Consider the following 21786-nt stretch of genomic DNA (forward strand, 5'->3'; position numbering starts at 1 on the left):
TCCTTTGTTCCCTCCCTTTCTTTTCCCTATTTCCTTTCTTTTTCCCCTCTCCCTCCCTGTTCGTGCTTCCTTTGGCCTTTCCCTTTCCCATCTCTTCTTTCTTTTGCTTGCCTTTTCTCCCTTCTTTTCTTTTCCTACTTTTGCTTTATTGCAATCTCCCTTCATCTCCTATTTCTTCTTTCTCCTTTTCCTCCTGCTTTCCTATTTGCTTTCTTACTCCCATTTCCCCTTCTCCCTCTCTCTCCCTTTCCTATTCCCCCTTCCCTCCCTCTCTCTCTCTCTCTCTCTCTGGGTCAGCTGACTGTCGCTGACCCCGGATCCAGTCTCTGTGTTTCCGGTGCGGGGCGGAGGGCAGTTGCTGCCGGTGAGTGGGGCTCGGGGCTCGGGGCCCGGGGGCCGGGTGAGGGGTGAGGGGTGAGGGGTGAGGGTGGGGGGGTGGGGGGGGGGGGGGGTGGGAGCAGGGGCAGGGGGGACACCATCGGCGGTGAATCGGGAGCAATGGACCCGGAGCGGATCCAGTGGGTGAAATTCCCAAAAGCGACCGGGTTTCAGGAGCTGGGGGGGGGGGGGACGGATCCCTCAATGAGGCAGCACAGACCGGCTGGGCCGAAGGGCCACCTGCTGTGCTCAGTCTCCGTGTCCGGGCTGGGGCAGGAACACCGGGTGGAGCTGCCGCTGCTCCCAAAGTTCACCTGGTAGAAATCGGCTCTCCCCCCGCCGGGCTTCCTCTACTCCCCCCACCCCCCCCTCCACCCCAACCCCCACCCCCCCACCCCCCCCCCCTCACCCCCACCCCCACCCCCCCCTCACCCTCACCCCCACCCCCACCCCAACCCCCACCCCCGGCTTCCTCTACTCCCCCCACCCCCCCCTCACCCCCACCCCCCCTCACCCCCACCCCCCCTCACCCCCACCCCCCCTCACCCCCACCCCCCCCTCACCCCCACCCCCACCCCCACCCCAACCCCCACCCCCGGCTTCCTCTACTCCCCCCACCCCCCCCTCACCCCCACCCCCCCTCACCCCCACCCCCCCTCACCCCCACCCCCCCCTCACCCCCACCCCCCCTCACCCCCACCCCCGGCTTCCTCTACTCTCTCCCCCCCCCCCCCCCCCCCCGCCCGGCTTCCTCTACTCCCCCCCCCCACCCCACCCCACCCCCCCCTCACCCCCACCCCCCCTCACCCTCACCCCCACCCCCCCCTCACCCTCACCCCCCCCCCCCCCCCCCCCTCACCCCCACCCCCGGCTTCCTCTACCCCCCCCCCCCCCCCCCCCCCCCCCCGGCTTCCTCTACCCCCCCCCCCCCCCGGCTTCCTCTACTCCACCCCCCCCACCCCCACCCCTCACCCCCACCCCCGGCTTCCTCTACTCTCCCCCCCCACCCCCACCCCCGGCTTCCTCTACTCCCCCCCCCCCCCGGCTTCCTCTACCCCCCACCCCCCCCCCCCCCCCCCCGGCTTCCTCTACTCCCCCCCCCCCCCCCTCCCCCCCCGGCTTCCTCTACTCCCCCCCCCCCCCCCACCCCCACCCCCGGCTTCCTCTACTCCCCCCCACCCCCACCCCCGGCTTCCTCTACTCCCCCCCCCCCCCCCCTCCCTCTACTCTTCTCCCCCCCCTCCCTCTACTCTTCTCCCCCCCCCTCCCTCTACTCTTCTCCCCCCCCCTCCCTCTACTCTTCTCCCCCCCCCCTCCCTCTACTCTTCTCCCCCCCCCCCCTCTACTCTTCTCCCCCCCCCTCCCTCTACTCTTCTCCCCCCCCCTCCCTCTACTCTTCTCCCCCCCCTCCTCTACTCTTCTCCCCCCCCTCCCTCTACTCTTCTCCCCCCCCTCCCTCTACTCTTCTCCCCCCCCTCCCTCTACTCTTCTCCCCCCCCTCCCTCTACTCTTCTCCCCCCCCCCTCTACTCTTCTCCCCCCCCCCTCTACTCTTCTCCCCCCCCCTCCCTCTACTCTTCTCCCCCCCCCTCCCTCTACTCTTCTCCCCCCCCCTCCCTCTACTCTTCTCCCCCCCCCTCCCTCTACTCTTCTCCCCCCCCCTCCCTCTACTCTTCTCCCCCCCCCCTCCCTCTACTCTTCTCCCCCCCCCTCCCTCTACTCTTCTCCCCCCCCCCTCCCTCTACTCTTCTCCCCCCCCTCCCTCTACTCTTCTCCCCCCCCTCCCTCTACTCTTCTCCCCCCCCTCCCTCTACTCTTCTCCCCCCCCCTCCCTCTACTCTTCTCCCCCCCCCTCCCTCTACTCTTCTCCCCCCCCCTCCCTCTACTCTTCTCCCCCCCCCTCCCTCTACTCTTCTCCCCCCCCCTCCCTCTACTCTTCTCCCCCCCCCTCCCTCTACTCTTCTCCCCCCCCCTCCCTCTACTCTTCTCCCCCCCCCTCCCTCTACTCTTCTCCCCCCCCTCCCTCTACTCTTCTCCCCCCCTCCCTCTACTCTTCTCCCCCCCCCCTCTACTCTTCTCCCCCCCTCCCTCTACTCTTCTCCCCCCCCTCCCTCTACTCTTCTCCCCCCCCTCCCTCTACTCTTCTCCCCCCCCCTCCCTCTACTCTTCTCCCCCCCCTCCCTCTACTCTTCTCCCCCCCCCCTCCCTCTACTCTTCTCCCCCCCCCCCTCTACTCTTCTCCCCCCCCCTCCCTCTACTCTTCTCCCCCCCCCTCCCTCTACTCTTCTCCCCCCCCCTCCCTCTACTCTTCTCCCCCCCCCTCCCTCTACTCTTCTCCCCCCCCCTCCCTCTACTCTTCTCCCCCCCCCCCTCCCTCTACTCTTCTCCCCCCCCCTCCCTCTACTCTTCTCCCCCCCCCCTCCCTCTACTCTTCTCCCCCCCCCTCCCTCTACTCTTCTCCCCCCCCCCCCCTCTACTCTTCTCCCCCCCCCTCCCTCTACTCTTCTCCCCCCCCCCTCCCTCTTCTCTTCTCCCCCCCGCCTCCCTCTACTCTTCTCCCCCCCCTCCCTCTACTCTTCTCCCCCCCCCTCCCTCTACTCTTCTCCCCCCCCCCCTCCCTCTACTCTTCTCCCCCCCCCTCCCTCTACTCTTCTCCCCCCCCCCTCCCTCTACTCTTCTCCCCCCCCCTCCCTCTACTCTTCTCCCCCCCCTCCCTCTACTCTTCTCCCCCCCCCTCCCTCTACTCTTCTCCCCCCCCCCTCCCTCTACTCTTCTCCCCCCCCCTCCCTCTACTCTTCTCCCCCCCCCTCCCTCTACTCTTCCCCCCCCCCTCCCTCTACTCTTCTCCCCCCCCCCTCCCTCTACTCTTCTCTCCCCCCCCTCCCTCTACTCTTCTCCCCCCCCCCTCCCTCTACTCTTCTCCCCCCCCCTCCCTCTACTCTTCTCCCCCCCCCTCCTCTACTCTTCTCCCCCCCCCCTCCCTCTACTCTTCTCCCCCCCTTCCTCTACTCTTCTCCCCCCCCCTTCCTCTACTCTTCTCCCCCCCTACCTCTACTCTTCTCCCTTCCCCCCCCCCCCCCCCCCCCCCCCCGTCTTCCTCTACTCTTCTCTCCCCCCCACCTTCTCGCTTCCCCTACTCTTCTCCCCTCCCTCCCCCCTCTCCCCCACCCCCACCCGGCTTCCTCTACTCTTCTCCCCTCCTCTCCTTCTCCACCCGTTCCCACCCTCACCTTCCCTATTCCCCCCACTCTCACCTTCCCTATTCCCCCCACTCTCACCTTCCCCATCCCCCTCTTCACTCCCATCCCCCCTCCCCTCATCCAGCTGAACTAATAGCCCTATTGTTTCTTAGTTCAGAATAAATACCTTTGGAGTGTTGGCACCAGTGGGCCTCTCACTCCAGGGACGAACCCAGAATTCAGTGTGGCGCTAAATATATGAACCATTCAGTCACAAAACGTTGCCCATATTTTTTAGCCCCGTCAGTTTTAAGGCACTGAACAGTTGTAAAGACCTATTTTCACATTCAAATCTACGCATTCAGTTCCAGTGTCAATCTTAAACTGCAGCAAACAGTGCGATCTCCAGCAGTGAAGTGTGATGAAAAGTATTTATTTAAAACCTCAGTTATATCTTGGAACTCGAGAATCTTCAAAACCCCCCCCACCCACCCGCCCACCCACCCCGCATCTCCCCGACTCCAATATTGCCAAAAGAGACCTTGCTGTCATTACCATAGTGAACCACTTCTCCAGGCTCCTCCTGGTCAATATAGGAGCAGATTTCGTCACCCTCAGTTAAGTCCTTGTCCTCTTGCATTATTCACCCTTATAGATGTTAAAATATTTCTGCTCTTGTTTGATTTGCCTTTGGACGTGAACAATTACCCAAAGGGAATAAATGTCTTCTCTCTGCATAAGAGGCTTTAAAGTTGCTCCATTTTTCGTCAACGCTACAATTGTTCCACTTGTTGCAGGATTGAACCTCCAGTCAACATTATTCAACTTGGATACCATCTCTGTCAATTTAGTCCTCCTATAGAGGGAGCCAACATAGAGTTGGAAGTAGCCAGAGTAGTAGACATGGTAATGCCTATGGATGTAGTTTATATGGATTTCCAGAAGGCATTCAATAAGGTTCCATATGAAAGACTGTCAGCTAAAATTAAAGCTCATAGAACTGAAGGCTGTATCTGACCTGTTCGGAGATTGAAAGGGTAGCTAGAGAGAAACTTTCTGCTGGTAGTGAAGTCCAGGAGGACATTACCTTAAATCCAATTCAGGGGAGAAGTTCAGAAACACTTCTTCCTGCAAAGGATGGTAGAAATGTGAAGTGCTCTCCCACAAAAAGCAGTAGTTGGCAGCTGAATTAATTTTAAACCTGTGATTGTTAGATTTTTGCTAATAAAGGGGTATAAGGCCAAGGCAGGTGGATGGAATTGGGATATGGACCAGCTATGATAGTGAATGACAGAACAGGCTCAAGGGGCTGAATGACCCACTCCTATTCCTCTACTGTAACCTTGTATTCAATTTTCAGGGAATCTTCTCTGATCTGAATTTGTCTTTTTCCCATTGCAGGTGTGTCCGATTCAGCAATGTCGGGCATTTTCGACTGGCTGTACAATGGCTTCACCAGCATGCTACAGTTCCTGGGTAAGTGGCTCCGAGCCACTGTATTGTTTTTCGTGTTACCCCCCTCCCTCTGTCTTTGGTGACTGTAGACTGTGGATGGGAGCAATGCTAAAGCGATCTCATGACTCCACCATCTGATCCTAAACTGACTCCGGGACATAGGAGTGCGAGAGCCCATTGGAAAAGATGCCACAAACCGCATGGGCTTTGCACTATATGCAGTATAACTCCAATGTCACATGAAACCAGATTGCAAAAAGTGCTTACGTTAGATTTTATGCTTGATAAACTCAGTGATTTGGGAAGGTACACGCTGCACATTAAAAATGAATGGAGTGGTGGAGCTCCGTATATTGTGAGCTCTTTCACCCATTAGTGCAATTCACAGTTAAAAGTGTAACTCTAGAGCTGCTGGCACTTGAATCGCGCTGTTGCAACTACGAGACTCCAATGTAACATTAACATTGAGTGCTTTTGATATTCTGTCTGTTAGTAACTGATCAAGCTCTAAGCTAGCAGTTATAGATGTGAAGTGACTATGTTTCAGTCATGCTGAAGAGGTGGAGAATTGTCGCACTTCAAATGTCACACATGCAAACTTTTGTTGTCATCACAGTTTCTATTAAGTTTGTTGATTGTTAACCGATCTAAGGACCTGTGCAAGGACAGTTGAGATGATTCAGTAAATAAAACTTGTGCCTTTAAAGAGACACAGCTGAATGACATTGTTACGCTATATGGGAAGCAGCACATCTTCCTCTGTCCTACCATAAGCAGCATAACAGCACTCTGCTAGAATTGAAAAGTTTTTAATGAATGAGAGGTTCGTAATAAAAAGAAAATAATGACGCATTTGTATAGCATCTTTCATGACTCAACACATCTCAAAAGGGCTTTACAGCCAATGAAGCACTTTTTTTTTGAAGTTTAATTATTGTTGTAATGCAACAAATGTGGCAACCAATTTGCTTCCAGAAGAAGCAAGGTGATAATGACCAGATAATCTATTTTTAGTTATGTTGATTGAGTGATAAATATTGGCCAGGATTCTGGGGAGAGCTCCCCTGCTCTTCTTTGAAATAATGCCTTGGGATCAATATGCCAGCTGGTTAAACTGAGAAACATGTCTAACAAAAGCAAATTATAATGCATATATTATGGTTTTTCTTTGTCAGGGCTATATAAAAAATCGGGAAAATTGGTCTTCCTGGGCTTGGATAATGCTGGCAAAACCACCTTATTGCACATGCTGAAAGATAACAGACTGGGGCAGCATGTTCCTACATTACATCCCAGTAAGTACTTACAATTGAATCATGTCATGGGCTCGCTGTCAGCCAGTGCCAGGATTCTCTCTTTGCAAAAGCTGAGCACTCATTTGGCTGATGCAGAACTCTAATCTATTTGTATATGTTCCTCACTTTCTCCCATCCCACTGATGGCTTTCGTGAGTAAAGTAAACACAGTAAACAACCATAGCAGTGTTCAACCCTAGCCCCTTGAATATTGCAACTAAGTGAACAGAAATGGCATAAAGCTTGTACCTCATGTAGTTTTGAGTCATACAGACCAGAAGACCCCACATTTGATTCTTGGTTGGGGCTGAATTAACTGAATGAGGGGGAAGCATTTGGGGTGTTGCTATCAACCTCAAAGAATTCCAGGCTGGGACCACGAAATGAATTGGCCAGAAATTCTGTTGCTAATGGCCACCTGCTGGAAAGATAGGATTCAGCTTGTATGTGGCAGTGTTTGTGGGTGAGTAGCCTGCTAAAACTTTCTAGATTCGGGCATGGAGCAGCCTCTGTGTGCAAGTTACCAGAGGGATGCCAGCACCAATGGAAGCATACTGCAGTAAACAACACATTCAGGAGATGGGAAATAAAAGGAAATTTGTAAGAAAATGTCACTTAACTCCATGAAGGTTCTCTTTCAACAGCACTTTCCAAACCAGCGACCTCTACCACCTGGAAGGAAAAGGGCAGCAGATAGATGGGAACACCACCACCTGGAAGTTCCCCCTCCAAGTCACTCACCATCCTGACTTGGAAATATATTGCCGTTCCTTCACTGTCACTGGGTCAAAATCTTGGAACTCCATCCCTAACAGCAATGTGGGTGTACCTACACCACTGGACTGCAGCGGTTCAAGAAAGCAGCTCACCACCACCTTCTCAAGGACAATTAGGGATGGGCAATAAATACTGGCCTAGCCAGAGACACCCACATCCCGTGAAAGAATTAAAAAAAAAAGATGCTGTGTTTGCATATTTCTGAATTCAATCTCCATAGCAAACATTGCCCCCCCCCCCCCGGCCCTTCTCATTGATGCCCTGTTATTTTTCTTTATTCTTTCATGGGTTGTGGGTGTCACTGATGAGGCTAGCATTGCGTGGGTCTGGAGTCACATGTAGGCTAAACCGAGTAAAGGATGGCAGATTTCCCTCCCTAAAGGACATTTAGTGAACCACATGGACAATTAATGATAGTTTCATGGTCACCATTACTGAGACTAATTTTCAATTCCAGATTTATTGATTCAAGTTAAATTTCACCAGCAGCTGTGGTGGGATTTGAACCTATGCTCCCAGACCATTAGCCTGGGCCTCTGGATTACTGGTCCAGTGATATTATCACTACACCATCATCTCCCTGCCATGTGCGCACCCCCACCCACCACCGCCCCAGTTCCGCAAACATCAGGAGAAAGGGAATTGTCCTCAGTTGCAGAGGTAATGTTTGAGGTGTAGGTATACGGATCTGGAGCTGATGATCCTCCATCCTGACACAGAGCTTTGCTAATGCAGGTGCTAGTGTGCCACAACATGGGATGCTGTGAGCTATAGTCACATGCAGGTTTACAAATAGCATGACTAAAATTTGTATCTGCTCTCTCAAAGTCCCTGCACTGTCACAAGGTGAATGAACACCCGTTGATCAGTTGCGATTGAGCAACCTGTGCACAAACAGTTGCAGATCCAGCTCACAGTTGAACAGACCACTGGAAGTTGCTCCTGGCTTTTTGTATATGCATATGGATACACTTCTGTGTTTATTTGTTCATCAAGCTTACTTGCAGGTCTCTAGGGTTGCTTCTCCTAACTGGTCTCTTTTTATTGTCGTAGCATCAGAAGAGCTGACAATTGCGGGAATGACGTTCACTACGTTTGACCTTGGAGGTCATGCGCAAGGTATGGTGCTGGGAATGAAGAAAGCGTCTGAATATTTTTTGCATCAGAATGTGTCATATTTCAATCTGTCCTGATCAGCATCAGCTTGTTTAGTGTAATATGCCAGCGAGTTAAATTGGAAAATATGTCTATCTCAACCAAGCTGTAACGTGTATTAGTGCCCTCAGATTCAGGAGGATAAGTAATAATGAACCAAAATTCTTGCTTCTAATCACAATCCAACAACCCTTCCTGGAAGTCCACACATCCTTTGGTGAAGAAGAAAGGGATTTAGCTTGCCTTCAAGCTGACTTCTTTGACTAACATTTTGATCACCCGTCTTATAGATTGGAAAAGTCGGATGGGCAAAGGTAGCCTAGATGAGTAGTTCATAGAATGTTTCTGGAATAGTTTCTTAGAACAGCACTTTCTGGAGCCAACCAAAGAGCAGGCTAGTATTGTGCAATGAGATGAGATTAATTAATGACCTCATAGTTAAGGCACCCGTAGGTAGCAGCGACCATAATATGATTGAATTTTGCATTCAGTTTGAGGGAGAGAGGAGTGGGCCCCAGACTATGTTTTTAAACTTAAATAAGGGAAATTATGAGGGCATGAAAGCAGAGCTGGCTAAAGTGCATTTGCAAATTAGGTTAAGGTATAGGTTAATAGAGATGCCGTGGCAAACATTTAAGGGGATATTTCAGAATACACAGGATACATTCCAACGAGTAAGAAAAAGTCCAAGGGGTAGAAAGGTTAAAGATCGTATCAAACTTAAAGAAGAAGAATGTAATTGTGCAAAGGTAGGTGGAAGGCCAGAAGACTGGATAGAATATAAGGAACAGTAAAAGATGAGTAAAAGAATAAGGAGGGAAAGATTAGAGCATGGGACAAAGCTAGCCAGAAGTGTAAAAACAGAGTTTCTATAAATATTTTAAAAAGGAACGAGATAACAAAGTGAGCGTTGATCCTAAAAGTGAGTCTGAAAAATTGATAATGGGAAACAAGGAAATGGCAGTGAATTTACCAGGTATTTTGCACCAGTCTCCACTATAGAGGATACAAGTAACATCCCAGAAGCAGCTGCTATAAATCAGGAAATGGAAAATAGGGAGGAACTCAGGAAAATAACATTAACCAGAGAAGTTGTACTGAGTAAATTGTTGGAGCTGCGGGCTGACAAGTGCGTGGGTCCTGATGGACTTTGTCTTAGCGTCTTAAAAGAAGTGGCTAGTGACATAGTTGGTGCATTGGGTTTAATTTTCCGAAACTTCCTAGAATCCGGGAAGGTCCCATTAGGTTGGAAGATAGCAAATGTAACTCCATTATTCAAAAAGAGAGGGAGACAGAAAGTGGGAAACTACAGGCCAGTTAGTTTAACTTCTGTCATAGGGAAAATGTTAGAAGCTATTACTAAAGAAGCTATAGCAGGGCACTAGGATAAGTTCACGGTAATCAGGCATTGTCAACATGGTTTTGTGAAAGGGACATCATGTTTAACCAACTTATTGGAGCTTTTTGAGGAAGTAACATGTGCTGTGGATAAAGGGGAACTGGTGGATGTACTGTACTTAGATTTCCAGAAGGCATCTGATAAAGTGCCACATCAGAGGTTATTGTGGAAAATAAAAGCTCATGGTATCGCAGGTAACATATTGGTATGGATCGAAGATTGGCTGCCTAACGGGAAGCAAAGAGCAGGCATAAATGGGTCTTTCCAGGTTGGCAAGATGTAATGAGTGTTGTGCCAAAGGGATCATTGCTGGGACCTCAACTATTTACAATTTATATAAATGACTTGGATGAAGGGATGAATGGGATGGTTGCCAAGTTTGCTGATGTCACAAAGATAGGTAAGAAATTAAGTTGTGAAGAGGACATGAGGATACAAAAAGATATAGATAAAGTAAGTGGGCAAAGATCTGGCAAATGGAGTATAATTTGGGAAAATGTGAACTTGTCCATTTTGGCAGGAAGAATAAAACATATCTAAATGGTGAGAGATTGCAGAACTCTGAGATGCAGAGGGATCTGGGTGTCTTAGTTCATGAATCGCAAAAGGCTAGTATGCAGGTACAGCAAGTAATTAGGAAAACTAATAGAATGTTATCATTTATTGCGAGGAGAATTGAATACAAAAGGAGGGAGGTTATGCTTCACTTTTACAGAGCACTAGTGAGACCATATCTGGAGTTTTGTGTACAGTATTGGTCTCCTTATTTAAGGAAAGATGTAAATGCGTTGGAAGCAGTTCAAAGGTTTTCCAGACTAATACCTGGAGTGGGCGGGTTGTCTTATGAGAAAAGGTTGGACAGGCTAAGCTTGTATCCACTGGAGTTTAGAAGAGTAAGAGTCGATTTGGTTGAAACAAGATCCTCAGGGGTGTTGACAAGATGGATGTGAAGAGGATGTTTTCTCTTTTGGGAGAATCTAGAACGCAAGGTCACTGTTTAAAAATAAGGGGTTGCCCATTAAAAATGGAGATGAGGCGAAATTTTTACTCTGAGGTGATGAGTCTTTGGAACTCCCTTCCTGAAAAGGCCATGGAAGCAGAGCCTTTGAGTATTTTTAAGGCAGAGGTGGATAGATTCTTGGTAAGCAAGGGGTTGATAGGTTATTTGGGGTAGTTAGAATACAGATTTGAGGTTACTATCATATCAGCCATGGGTTACTATCATATCAGCCATGACCTTATTAAATGACGGAGTAGCCTCAAGGGGCTGAATGGCCAATCTTGCTCCTTGTTCGTATGTTCATATACATTTCCTTTGTTGGCTCAGTGTCAAATCTTGCCTTGACTCCGCTCCTGTGAAGCACTTCGCGCTAAAGGCACTGTATTAAGTGCAAGTTGCTGTTGGTGCCTTGGTTTGCCTTGCTCACATGCTGCAAGTGGACACTTGGATAAAGTCCATGGGACTGTATCCAAACAAAGAGCCTTTTATGTGGGGGTGTGGGGTAAGTGGGAGAAAACTGGCAGGAAAGTGTGAAGAGGGTCACATTTGGTGCAGATTTTATTTTTTCATTTGCATTCAAGTATTTCTAAAACCTTATCACCTCTCTCAGAGCATCTTATAACGCTTCACAATACAGTCAGTTCCTGTGCTCCTTTTTTTGTACTCTTTCATGGGCATCGTTGCCCATCCCTGATTGCCCTTGGAAAGGTGGTTTTGAGTTGCCTCCTTAAACCACTGCAGTCCATGTGGTGCAGGTAAACCCACAGTGCTGCAAAGAAGAGAATTCCAGGACCTCACCTATATCAACTACACTTTCCATTCAAAGACTCTGACTGCCTGGCCTGTGAAATTCTGGTGTCGGCTGGATGCTTCTGTAGAGTAGGACTGACCATTGCTTCACCTACCCATTCTGAGGCACATGAGCCATAAATTGAGAGAGCTCTTGGTGGATTTTTTTTATACAATTCACACAAATTCAAGAGCCTTCATTCGAAAGATGGAAAAAGCCTGCAAATGTTAGCAATCTGTTGGGTTTTCTTTTTAGAACCATAGAGAAGTTACGACACAGAAAGAGTCCATTCAGCCCATCATGTCTGCACTGGCCAAAAAGAGAAAAAGGAAGCCATCTGCTCATTTTAACCCCACTTTCCAGCACCTGGCATGTGGTCTTTTATTCAAATGAACAATTTTCCATGCTTCATTTCAAATGAAACAATAATGTTGATTGGTCTTAGTTTTACTTAGCGTTAAATAAAAATCGTAGCAACAGACCATTTGGCCCAACTAGTCCATGGTGGTGTTAATGGTGCACCCAAACCTCCTCCCATCCCTTTTAATCTCGTCCTATCTGCCTATCCTTCTATTCCTTCATCCCCCCTCATATGTTTACCTAGCTCCCCTTTAAATCCCTGTAGACTATTTGCAGCTGCTCCATGTGGTAGCGAATTCCACATTCTCACTACTCTCTGGGTAAAGAAGTCCCTCCTGACTTCCTCATTGGATTTGTTGGTGACTATCTTATATTTAAATGTTACTGCTTATTTACAGCCCGGCGAGTCTGGAAGAACTACCTCCCTGCCATTAATGGGATTGTTTTCCTGGTTGACTGTGCAGATCATACACGACTTGCTGAATCTAAAGTTGAGCTTGATGTAAGTTGAACAATGTTGAAGAGTTCCTGGCTAGATGAGCACCCTTGCACAGAAAGTTGAGAACATGTTACAAGGTGGCTTTGGATGCCATATCCAAAGGGGATCCTTCCCACCTCTCCCTCTACTCAATGTCCTGATGACTGAGCTGTATACATCAGGAATGTGGGGTATTTTGATTTCTGATTTGTGCTCAGTTAGCTCACACACAGCCTCAGTTCCTTTGGGTTAGTGACACACAAGAATTGGGGCAACTTATCACTGCCCAACAGCTCAATAAGTATGGACAGAGTTACAGTACAGTTCAGCCACGATCTCATTGAATGGTGGTGGAACACGCTTGAGCAGCTGAATATCTGCCTCCTGTTCCTACGTACAGAAAGAGGCACAACTCAGCCGTACCTATCCCATACCTTTAAAATCAGCTGTGACATTATTCTTTGCTTCAGTGACAGCATCACAGAGGAAGGAAATGGAACCAAAAAAGCGATAAATACTAACCCTGAGCTTCAAAATGCATTCAATACTGACAACACTAAAAGCAAGTGTCTAACTATGACTCATAGTGTATCGAAAGTGAAGTGTTGCCAGTGATCTGGTCTCTTGCAAATTATGCTGCCTGGTGTCATTCATTTTGCAATAAGCCACTGTTGACAGTTGTGTTTCAGTCACAGGCTGACTCTTGATTCCATGAGCAAATGTAAAGCATGTTTTTGAAATAAAAACCCTACCTTCCATTCTGTGTGTGTCTCTCTCTCTCACACACACACACACACACACACACACTCCTTTTCTCTCTCTCATACTCCTTTTCTCTCTCTCACACTCCTTTTCTCTCTCTCACACTCCTTTTCTCTCTCTCACACTCTCCTTTTCTCTCTCTCACACTCTCCTTTTCTCTCTCTCCCCCCCCTTCCAGGCATTAATGACAGATGAAACAATATCCAACGTTCCCGTTCTTATCCTGGGTAACAAAATCGACCGATCAGAGGCCATCAGTGAGGAGAAGCTTCGGGAAATCTTTGGCCTGTACGGACAAACAACAGGAAAGGTAAAGTTAAGAAAAGAAAGACCATCATTTGTAAAGCCTGATCATCTATCTTCAAATTACTTGTGGAAGTGAAGCGATTCTTGTGTAGGCAAACCTGGAAGAATGACCAATTAACCTGTTATTTTGTGTTGGCTGAGTAAGGAATGATTACCATTTCTCCAACATTCTTTGGGTCATGCCAAGGGAAGTTAAACATCCACTGGAGCGTACAGATGCAGCCTCGATTTAATGTCACACCTTTTAACAATGCAGGATTCCCTCAGTACTGCACTGGAGTAGCTGTCTATTTTCCACAGAAATAAACATTTTTTTTTATTGAGCACATGACTTTAATCAACTGTAAGTGTGGGTGTAGTGATCTCTTAAAAGAGAATAACTGAAGGTGCTGATTCTTGCTGGGGAATGATCCCATGGGCTTGGTACCTTGTTCGTGGCCAGTCTATGTGAGAGACAGTCAGGATGGAGAGTGTTAGCAGGATGTTCTAACAGCTGGTGGGGTAGTCAGTGGTGCAGGCAACCCTGACCCTGCCTCCGCCCCACACACCTGAACTTTCCAAGGAGCTCATCCCTGACCAAGAGAGCACGAGCTTTTTTTGGTTGTTTTCCTCCCCTGACCCATAGGCACTGAAACCAGTTGCGGTGGAGACCATTCAACTCGACACAGACCAGCAACTGAACCTGGTAATTGTGAACTTTTATATACATCGGTGACCGATTGAGGAGGCTAAATTTATTGAACTGAGTGCGTCATTCCTGCAACAATTTGCAGCAAGTACATAGGGGCACCTATTACTGCTGACTCCGCAGCTCAGTCAGGAAGGTAAATGGAGGTAGGAATGCTGTAAAAACAAAACTAGGTCAATCTCAGCACTGAATAAAACTTGACAGTTTACTGGTTGTTCACTGATGCTTTTTAAATTGGCAGATAAAATCTGCGTGGGCTGTTTAGCAACTTGAAAGTTAAGCACCTCTGTCGATAAGACTGTAGGTAGATCAAAGGGTTGTCTTACTTCTGTCTTTTGTGCCTGTTTGACCTTTCGAGAACGATGCACTTTTAAGATCTTGCAAAGCAGGAGGCTTTGCCATGATGGTAAGTGGGTGGATTTTTGTTTGCTGGGCACATTTTTAGACACTCGGTTATTGCTCAAGGGGTAGCATTCACTCACCTCCCGAGTCAGAAGCCTGAGGTTCAAATTCCACTCCAGAGACTTGAGCACAAAAATTTAGGCCAACAGTCTCCAGGCAGTGCCAAGGGAGGTGACGTCTTTCAGATGAGATGTTAAACGGAGGCCCCGTCTACCCCCTCAGATTCCATGGCACTATTCGAAGAAGAACATGGGAGAATCCCAGGTGACCTGGCCAATATTTATCCTTCAATACAAACAAATTATCTGGTCATTACTTCATTGTGTTTTGTGGGGCCTAGCTGTCTGCAAATTGGCTGCCGCATTTCCTACCTCACAACAGTGACTGCAATTTTTTTGAAAAGTACTTGATTGGTTTTAAAAAGAGCTTTGAGATGGCTTGAAAAGTGCTTTATAAATTCAAGTCTTTCTATCTTTTACTACCTATTTACTGTGATAATTTATTACTTTGTTTCTTGTGACCAGGTTATCTAACATGGCCTCATAGGATGTATTCACACTGGAAGTTTAGTGTCTGACAGGTGGTTTTCACCTCACACACACTAAATTGACAGAATACTTAATTTTACAACTTAGCTTGAGATGGAGTGTAAATGGAGAATGGCGTCAAAACCCGGTGTCTCTACCTGACCTTAACTCGAATGTTTAGAGTCTTCCCCCACCACCAACATCATTTCTGTTTCTTTTTTTTATTCTTTCATGGGATATGTGCATCATTGGCAAGGCCAGCATTTGCCCATCCATAAGTGTCCTTAAACTGAATGGTTTGCTCGTCTGTTTCAGAGGGCAGTTACAAGTCAACCACAATGGGTCTGGAGTCACATGTGGGCCAGACCAGGTAAGGATAGCAGAATTCCCTCCCTAAAGGAAGGATCTTAAAGGACATTAGTGAACCAGATGGATTTTTATAACAATCGATGAAAGCTGTCATGGTCACTATTACTGAGACAAGCTTTATAATTCCAAATTTATTAATTGAATTCAAATCCCACCAGCTTCTGTCATGGGATTTGAACCCACATCCCCAGGACATTAGCCTGGGTCTCCAGATTACTCGTCCAGTGATACTACCACTACATCTCTATCTCCCTAGTTCTATTTCACGGGAGGCTGCTCTGCCCTTGCATGATGCAGAGCTCACATCTAACCAGAGAGGCAGGAACTGAGTACTGTAAAATTGGCTCTGCCTGGCCAGAACACTCACTGCAGTGCTCAGCCTCAGATGAGCTACATTTCACAGCATGGGCTACATGTAAGCACTTCATTATGTAAAACCAACCAGCTTTGCTAAATTTTAAAAAAAAATCTTTATATGGAATTAGAAGTGGTCCTCACTACCCCTCCCCTACCAAAGCTAAAGTATAGATTTAACTGCTCTGTAATTGTTGCTTTACAGATTAATATCTAAATTGTGGGAATATGGTGCTGTCACCAGATTATAGTTGCAGTACTTGCTGGCTGACTCTCCTCCCATTGTCTCCCCCTGCTCTGAATCTGGCTGGTTGGAGGGCCATTACTGGAAGGAGAGTGTGATTACAGCATGAAAAGTTTACTTGGGAAGTTATTATAAATGTGAATATAGAAATTGATGGCGGAAATACATAAATGATAATATATGAAACTAAAACCTGAAGTATCTGTGTGTGTCCTGGTGCAATTATCCCCTGTCCTCCAATCCTGTTTCACTTGACTACCCATGTGCTACAGCATGTTAGATCAACCAGTAATTAATAAACCTTGTGACTATAGAAAGCATGGCCTTTACCTGGCAGTGAGCTTGTCGTTCAGCCTTCAACCCTGGAGCTATTTATAACGGTTTCACTCTTGTAACTCTACATTGTCGCACCTGATTGAATCTCTGTCTTGCAACTCCAGCTGGCCATCTGTTACCGAGAGGTGATTTATTGACACTGACTGGTATGTGGTCTGTGTTAACACTCATCTGAAAAGCTGAAATTAATTCATGTCCTCAATATTGCGCACTGATGTGTGATGGGAAAGTGGGACACACCACTTTTTGTGCACATTGTGAAGTAAATGTTTGAAAGCCAAGGAGTTGCTCCAGTTTTGTTAATGGCTGTGTTTCCATTATTAACCTATTTGAAAAGCAAAGCCAATCAGTAACTTATTCAGGCTTAGAAATGACCTAATTAGACTGTTGGACATCCTCAAACTGGTTTTAAGATTGGTTATAATTGTAAATCGCGATGACATTTGGTGACATGTGACTAACACTGTGAGGCTGCTTCCCTTGTTCTGGGTGCCAAGAGCTGCAATGCAGTGTGGGGACCCAGTGTTTTCTCCACATCACAAACATTCCATCTTGGTGGCTGTGCCTTCAGCTGGCTAGACCCTAAGCTCTGGAATTCCCTCCACAAACCTTTCCCCTTTCTATCTCTCTCCTATTCTAAATCTCTCTTTAAAATATACTACTTTGACTAGACTTGTAGCCTCAGGTCAAATTTTGTCTGACGCTCCTATAAAGTGTCTTGGAATGTTTTGTTATGATAAAGGGGATTGAATGCCAGTTATAGTTGAACAACTGCACTTCAGAAATAATCCATTGGCTGTGTTGTGCTTTACTGCATCCTGAAAATGTCCACTTTCTTCCTACCTGCTCCTGTCAGTGCTTTGGGTTCTAATCTTGGTTGTGTTCTAAGGGAGAGGAGCAGAAACGGAGACTGTACTCTCTCATGACAGTGGCTTTGTTCGCCAGAGGCGGGGGGGGGTGGGGGGGGCCTTGTAATCAGCTGACTTAAGCAATGGTGGAGGTTTGAAAGTTTACTTGGAACTTGATGCACCTCAAGAAGCTGAAGAAATGAGGGAAGATACTAATTCTGTTTAAAGTATGTAGTGCTGAGCTTGAGTACAGGGGGCCAATGTGACAAAACAAATAACTTGGCCAGCCATAGTTGTGGCGGGAAGAATGTCTTGGCAAGATTTCCAGCTTGTCATCAAAATCCTTGATTCACATCATCTGTGCATCTTATGGCTGCTTGATGTAAATTGCAGAGTTACCAAGCATGCACATTCAGGCTGGATTATGATCTGACTGTTAAAGTACACTCGCTGTTGGGTTTTATTATACATAGTGGCATATTAGACTAGAAGTTTAGGATGCTGCAGGGTACATTTGGGATTATATATGAGAGTTATTAATATGGTTGATAGTCTGGAGAGTGCACTGGTGGCCCAGTAACCTACTCTATCATTCACTTGTCTCTATACAATCCCAACAATACTTGAAACAGCGCGTATTAAAATCAAACCAGCTGCTCCCAAGAGAGCTGTGTGATGACTGACTTGTGGCTGAAAGTGGTCCGGCTGAGCGGAGGTGATCATTGTTTTCATGAGTCACCTTGTTTATGAGTAATATGGTCTGTAACTAGAATTGGAACTGTCCTGCATGTTTTTGGGGGATATTAAATTACCTTGCTGTTCTGTTCCAGGGGACTGTGCCACTGAAGGAGTTAAACACCCGGCCGCTCGAGGTGTTTATGTGCAGTGTGCTGAAGCGTCAGGGTTATGGAGAAGGATTTCGCTGGCTTTCGCAATATATTGACTGAACTTGAGACAAAACTATGCCACTCTGGACTGAACTAGTTTGCAGCTGTCTAAGTATTTTTTTTGTTTCCTTATGTTTTTTTTTTAAAAAATGGACATACATCTGTTGACAAGATCGCAATGCCAACCAGGAGAGAATTCAGATCTGCTGCATTTTTAAATATAATTTTCAGTTGGGTGTTTGTACCTAGATTAAAATCGGAATTACTTTCGCAAGTGTAATCTTTTTACAGCTCTGACATAAATGTTGCTGAGAATTCACACTTGAATTAGGCTGCGCAGCAGTCCGAGAAATGTATGATTTTTTTCTTTTTTTTGACCCATTTTTGAGATGCACGGTAGTCCCTGAAGCTGTACAGGTATGTCTGTCCCTCTGTGCCCCAAGACATTGTTGACAGAATAGAATAGCAGCTGTATGGCCACCCCTCAAAGCATTTTAGCCAAATCAAATGGTAGTCTAAATTGCATTCACAAGTCAAAAAACTTTTCTCACTTGTCTTTGTCTGTACTAACATAGCTTGTCTCCAGAGCCATTTCTGTATAAGTTTTGAACAGTCTGAGGCTGAATTTGAACATTCTGTACGGTCCTGGGTACATTCAAATGTGGCCAGCAAAACTGTGACGATTCTGTTTTGTGTAGTTCCTATGAGACGAGTCTGCGAGAACTATTGTGTGAAAGTTCTTTCAGCTACCAATTGACACTAAGCGGGGTGTGCTGTTTACATACGCGGCGTTAATATTTGAAGGTACATTAGTGGCATACGGACTGGTTACAATCCTGTCGATGATTTGTAAATGTGCATGTAATTTGGTTAATTATTTTGAGAATCCGTTGACCTGTGGTTATGATATCAGTGTGTCATACAGGTTGGATTTTGGCATTGAGATGGCTCTTTGCCAAGCTTTTAATCAGAACCAGGATATTTCGCCCTCTTGAAATCTGCACGCCCAGTTTTTTTTTTAACGTAAATAATGGCAAAATCAGAAAATACAACATTTTTTGTGAATAGAGATTTAATTTTATGACTGAATGATGTGTCGGGCAACAAGGTTTCATTTTCCATGTGGCATGGAAAAACTTTGGGAGTGGGGAAATGCACAAAGTAAGTCACGGCCGGGTGGCATGTAATGTGGAGTCACAGTTTTAAACGTGATTAGCGAGTAATTTCAAATAATTTAACACGAGCTGTTAACGTCATGAATTTGCGATGGGACTTGTTGATATTTGGGCGAATTGCACAATTTCATGCACACTTTTTATTGTAAAGCTTTTCTAAAATATGAACTAATTTGTACAGTTGATGCTTTTAGTGTGATCGTGGAGACAACACGACATTATGCAGGCTGCATAATGTGGGGAACTGTTTTACATTTGCATTTTAACAGTTTACACATGTTAACAGTAACAGTGGTTGTGGATTGAACATGGAACTTTGAATTTCTGTTCATTGACTAGGATATGCTTATGATGTGAAATTGAGCAGCATTCATTTGATGTGGACAGCAACCAGACAGCCTTTCCCCCTGAGAAATTAAAGCAGTGGCCAGTCAACACTATATTGCTATTTTTTTTTGCTTCTCTATAAGCTTTTGTCTGTTGCTCATAATGGTGATGTTCCTTCAAAGTTATTGAAGGAATGGAGGCATTCTGTATGGCGGTTTTACTTTATTCTGGAATTAGAAATTGTACCTTCTCCCAGCCCAGGAGCAAATGGCTTTCTTGGAAACACCAAACAAGCTGTTCTCCTCTGTTAGGCCCCATGCAGCAAGAGCAGACAAAGATGCAATGCTTCCTGGAATGGACATACAGTGGAAGCCAATTAATGGGAATGTTATATTTTGTTTACTCGCATCCAGCCTCGTACACTTTTTTTTTAAAAAAAAGGACAATTGTTTGCTCAATATGAGTGATTGGGATAAAGAAAATGTTTTCCTTACCCCAGAAGTGTGGTGTTTACTCTTGAGGGGCATCTACAGTAATCCATTCTTAGGCCAATTATCTGGGGACTTGCCTGTCTCCTCAGCATTGAATGCAAAACTTGACATTTTCTTTCCCCTTCTCCCTAAAACTTTCAGGCCTAACGCAACAGGTTGGTACTGTACATCTGCAGTATTACTCAGTTATTGCAGCTCTACATGTTTGTGGTCATTGCTCTCCACTGTTTGAGAGAGTGTTGGAGACTGCTTTAACCCTTTGCCAATCTGATGCCTTCATCAACTCATTATTGGAAACAAAACTGTTCTTACCCTCACGCTGATCATTCTCTATTTGGTAGAAAGATAACCTGCAACATGTATAAATGTATTATAAATCATTGCTTTATTTGAAATAAACATAATTATATATCTTGGTGTCTTGACTAACATTCTGAATGAGTAGTTTTTTTTTGTATTTATTCTTTCTTGATGTTGGCATCGCTGGCAAGGTCAGCATTTATTGCCTATTCCTGATTGCCCTAGAACTGAGTAGGTTGCTAGGCCATTTCAGGGGCAGTTAAGAGTCAACTACATTGCTGTGGGTCATAGAGTTGCTATGGCACAGAAGGCAGCCATTTGGCCCATCAAGTCCATGCCAGCTCTCTAGAGCAATTCAATCAGACCCATTCCCCCACTCCATCCCCACAGCCCTACATGTTTATTTCCCTCAAGTGCCCTTTTCCTTTTGAAATCATTCATAGTCTCCACTTCCACCATTCTCAAAGACAGCAAGTTCGAGGTCATTACCACTCACTGCTTAAAGAAGTTCTTCGCATCTCCCCTGCATCTTTTGCCCAAAACCTTCAATGTGTGTCCCCTTGTCCTTACAGCATAAGCTAATGGGAGCAGTTTTTCTTTGGCTACTATATCTAAACTTGACATAATCTTGTACACCTCTATCAGCTATACCCCTCAACCTCCTTTGCTCCAAGAAGAACAACCTCAGCTTCTGCAACCTAACCTTGTGGCTAATCCCTCATCCTTGGAATCAGTCTGGTAATTTCCTATGCACCTGCTCAAGGATCCTCACATTCTTCCTAAAGTGTGGTGACCAGAACTGGATGCAATACTCTAGTTGTGGCCTAACTAGAGTTTTATAAAGGTTCAGCACAACCTCCCTGGAGGATAAGTTTTGGTTTCTCAGGGGAAGACTATTTTGATGATTTTATGACACATTTTAATGTGTTTCAAATAAACATGTTCTTGTAGTATTAATGTTTATAATATGAAAATGTCTTTTTGTTTCTGATATAAATTAATTACCTATAATAAATTTTAAAAAGCAATCCACCTAAATCTGTGACATCTGGAGTTGCATGTCGGTCAGACCAGGTAAGGATGGCAGATTTCCTTCCCTAAACGGCATTGGTAAACTAGATGGGATCTTATGACAATCAGTGATAGTTTCACGGTCAGAATCACAGAGAGCAGCTTTTAATTCCAGATTTTATTCATTGAATTTAAATTCCACCAACTGCCGTGGTGGGATTTCAACCCGTGTCCCCAGAACATTAGCCTGGGTCTCGGGATTACTAGTCTGCTGATGTTGTCACTACACCACCATCTTGCCTTCTGGTGGTACTTTTATAAAGGACTTCCATCAATACTTCACCTCATCCCATTTCTGAATCTCACTGCTTTACCTTAGGATAACTACTGTACAATGGTAATTTGTTACATAGCAGCCAGGCTTTCTCAGGCAGCAGTGAGATGGATGCCCAGTTAAGATTGTTTTTGGGGTGTATTTGTTGATGGAGGAGTGT

General features: G+C 46.3%; 1 protein-coding gene across 1 annotated transcript; it reads left to right on the forward strand.

Annotated features, from left to right (window-relative positions):
• The first annotated feature begins 280 nt into the window (after window positions 1-280).
• LOC121270750 (GTP-binding protein SAR1a) lies at window positions 281-20392 on the forward strand. The gene is made up of 7 exons (XM_041176136.1): window positions 281-364; window positions 4958-5032; window positions 6187-6306; window positions 8137-8202; window positions 12186-12289; window positions 13206-13337; window positions 17932-20392. Exons 2-7 carry the CDS (start codon window positions 4975-4977, stop codon window positions 18046-18048), a joined length of 597 nt encoding a protein of 198 aa, XP_041032070.1. The 5' UTR covers window positions 281-364; window positions 4958-4974; the 3' UTR covers window positions 18049-20392.
• Window positions 20393-21786: the final 1394 nt, after the last annotated feature.

Source organism: Carcharodon carcharias, chromosome 28 (assembly GCF_017639515.1).
Source record: "Carcharodon carcharias isolate sCarCar2 chromosome 28, sCarCar2.pri, whole genome shotgun sequence".
NCBI lineage: Eukaryota > Metazoa > Chordata > Chondrichthyes > Lamniformes > Lamnidae > Carcharodon > Carcharodon carcharias.

Bases quoted from the DNA above. Each gene is read 5' to 3' on its own strand.
- LOC121270750 (XM_041176136.1), top strand. From the start codon at position 4,975: ATGTCGGGCATTTTCGACTGGCTGTACAATGGCTTCACCAGCATGCTA. The intron at 5,033-6,186 runs GTAAGTGGCTCC...TTTCTTTGTCAG, and splicing joins CAGCATGCTACAGTTCCTGG to GGCTATATAAAAAATCGGGA. The intron at 13,338-17,931 runs GTAAAGTTAAGA...GTTCTGTTCCAG, and splicing joins ACGGACAAACAACAGGAAAG to GGGACTGTGCCACTGAAGGA.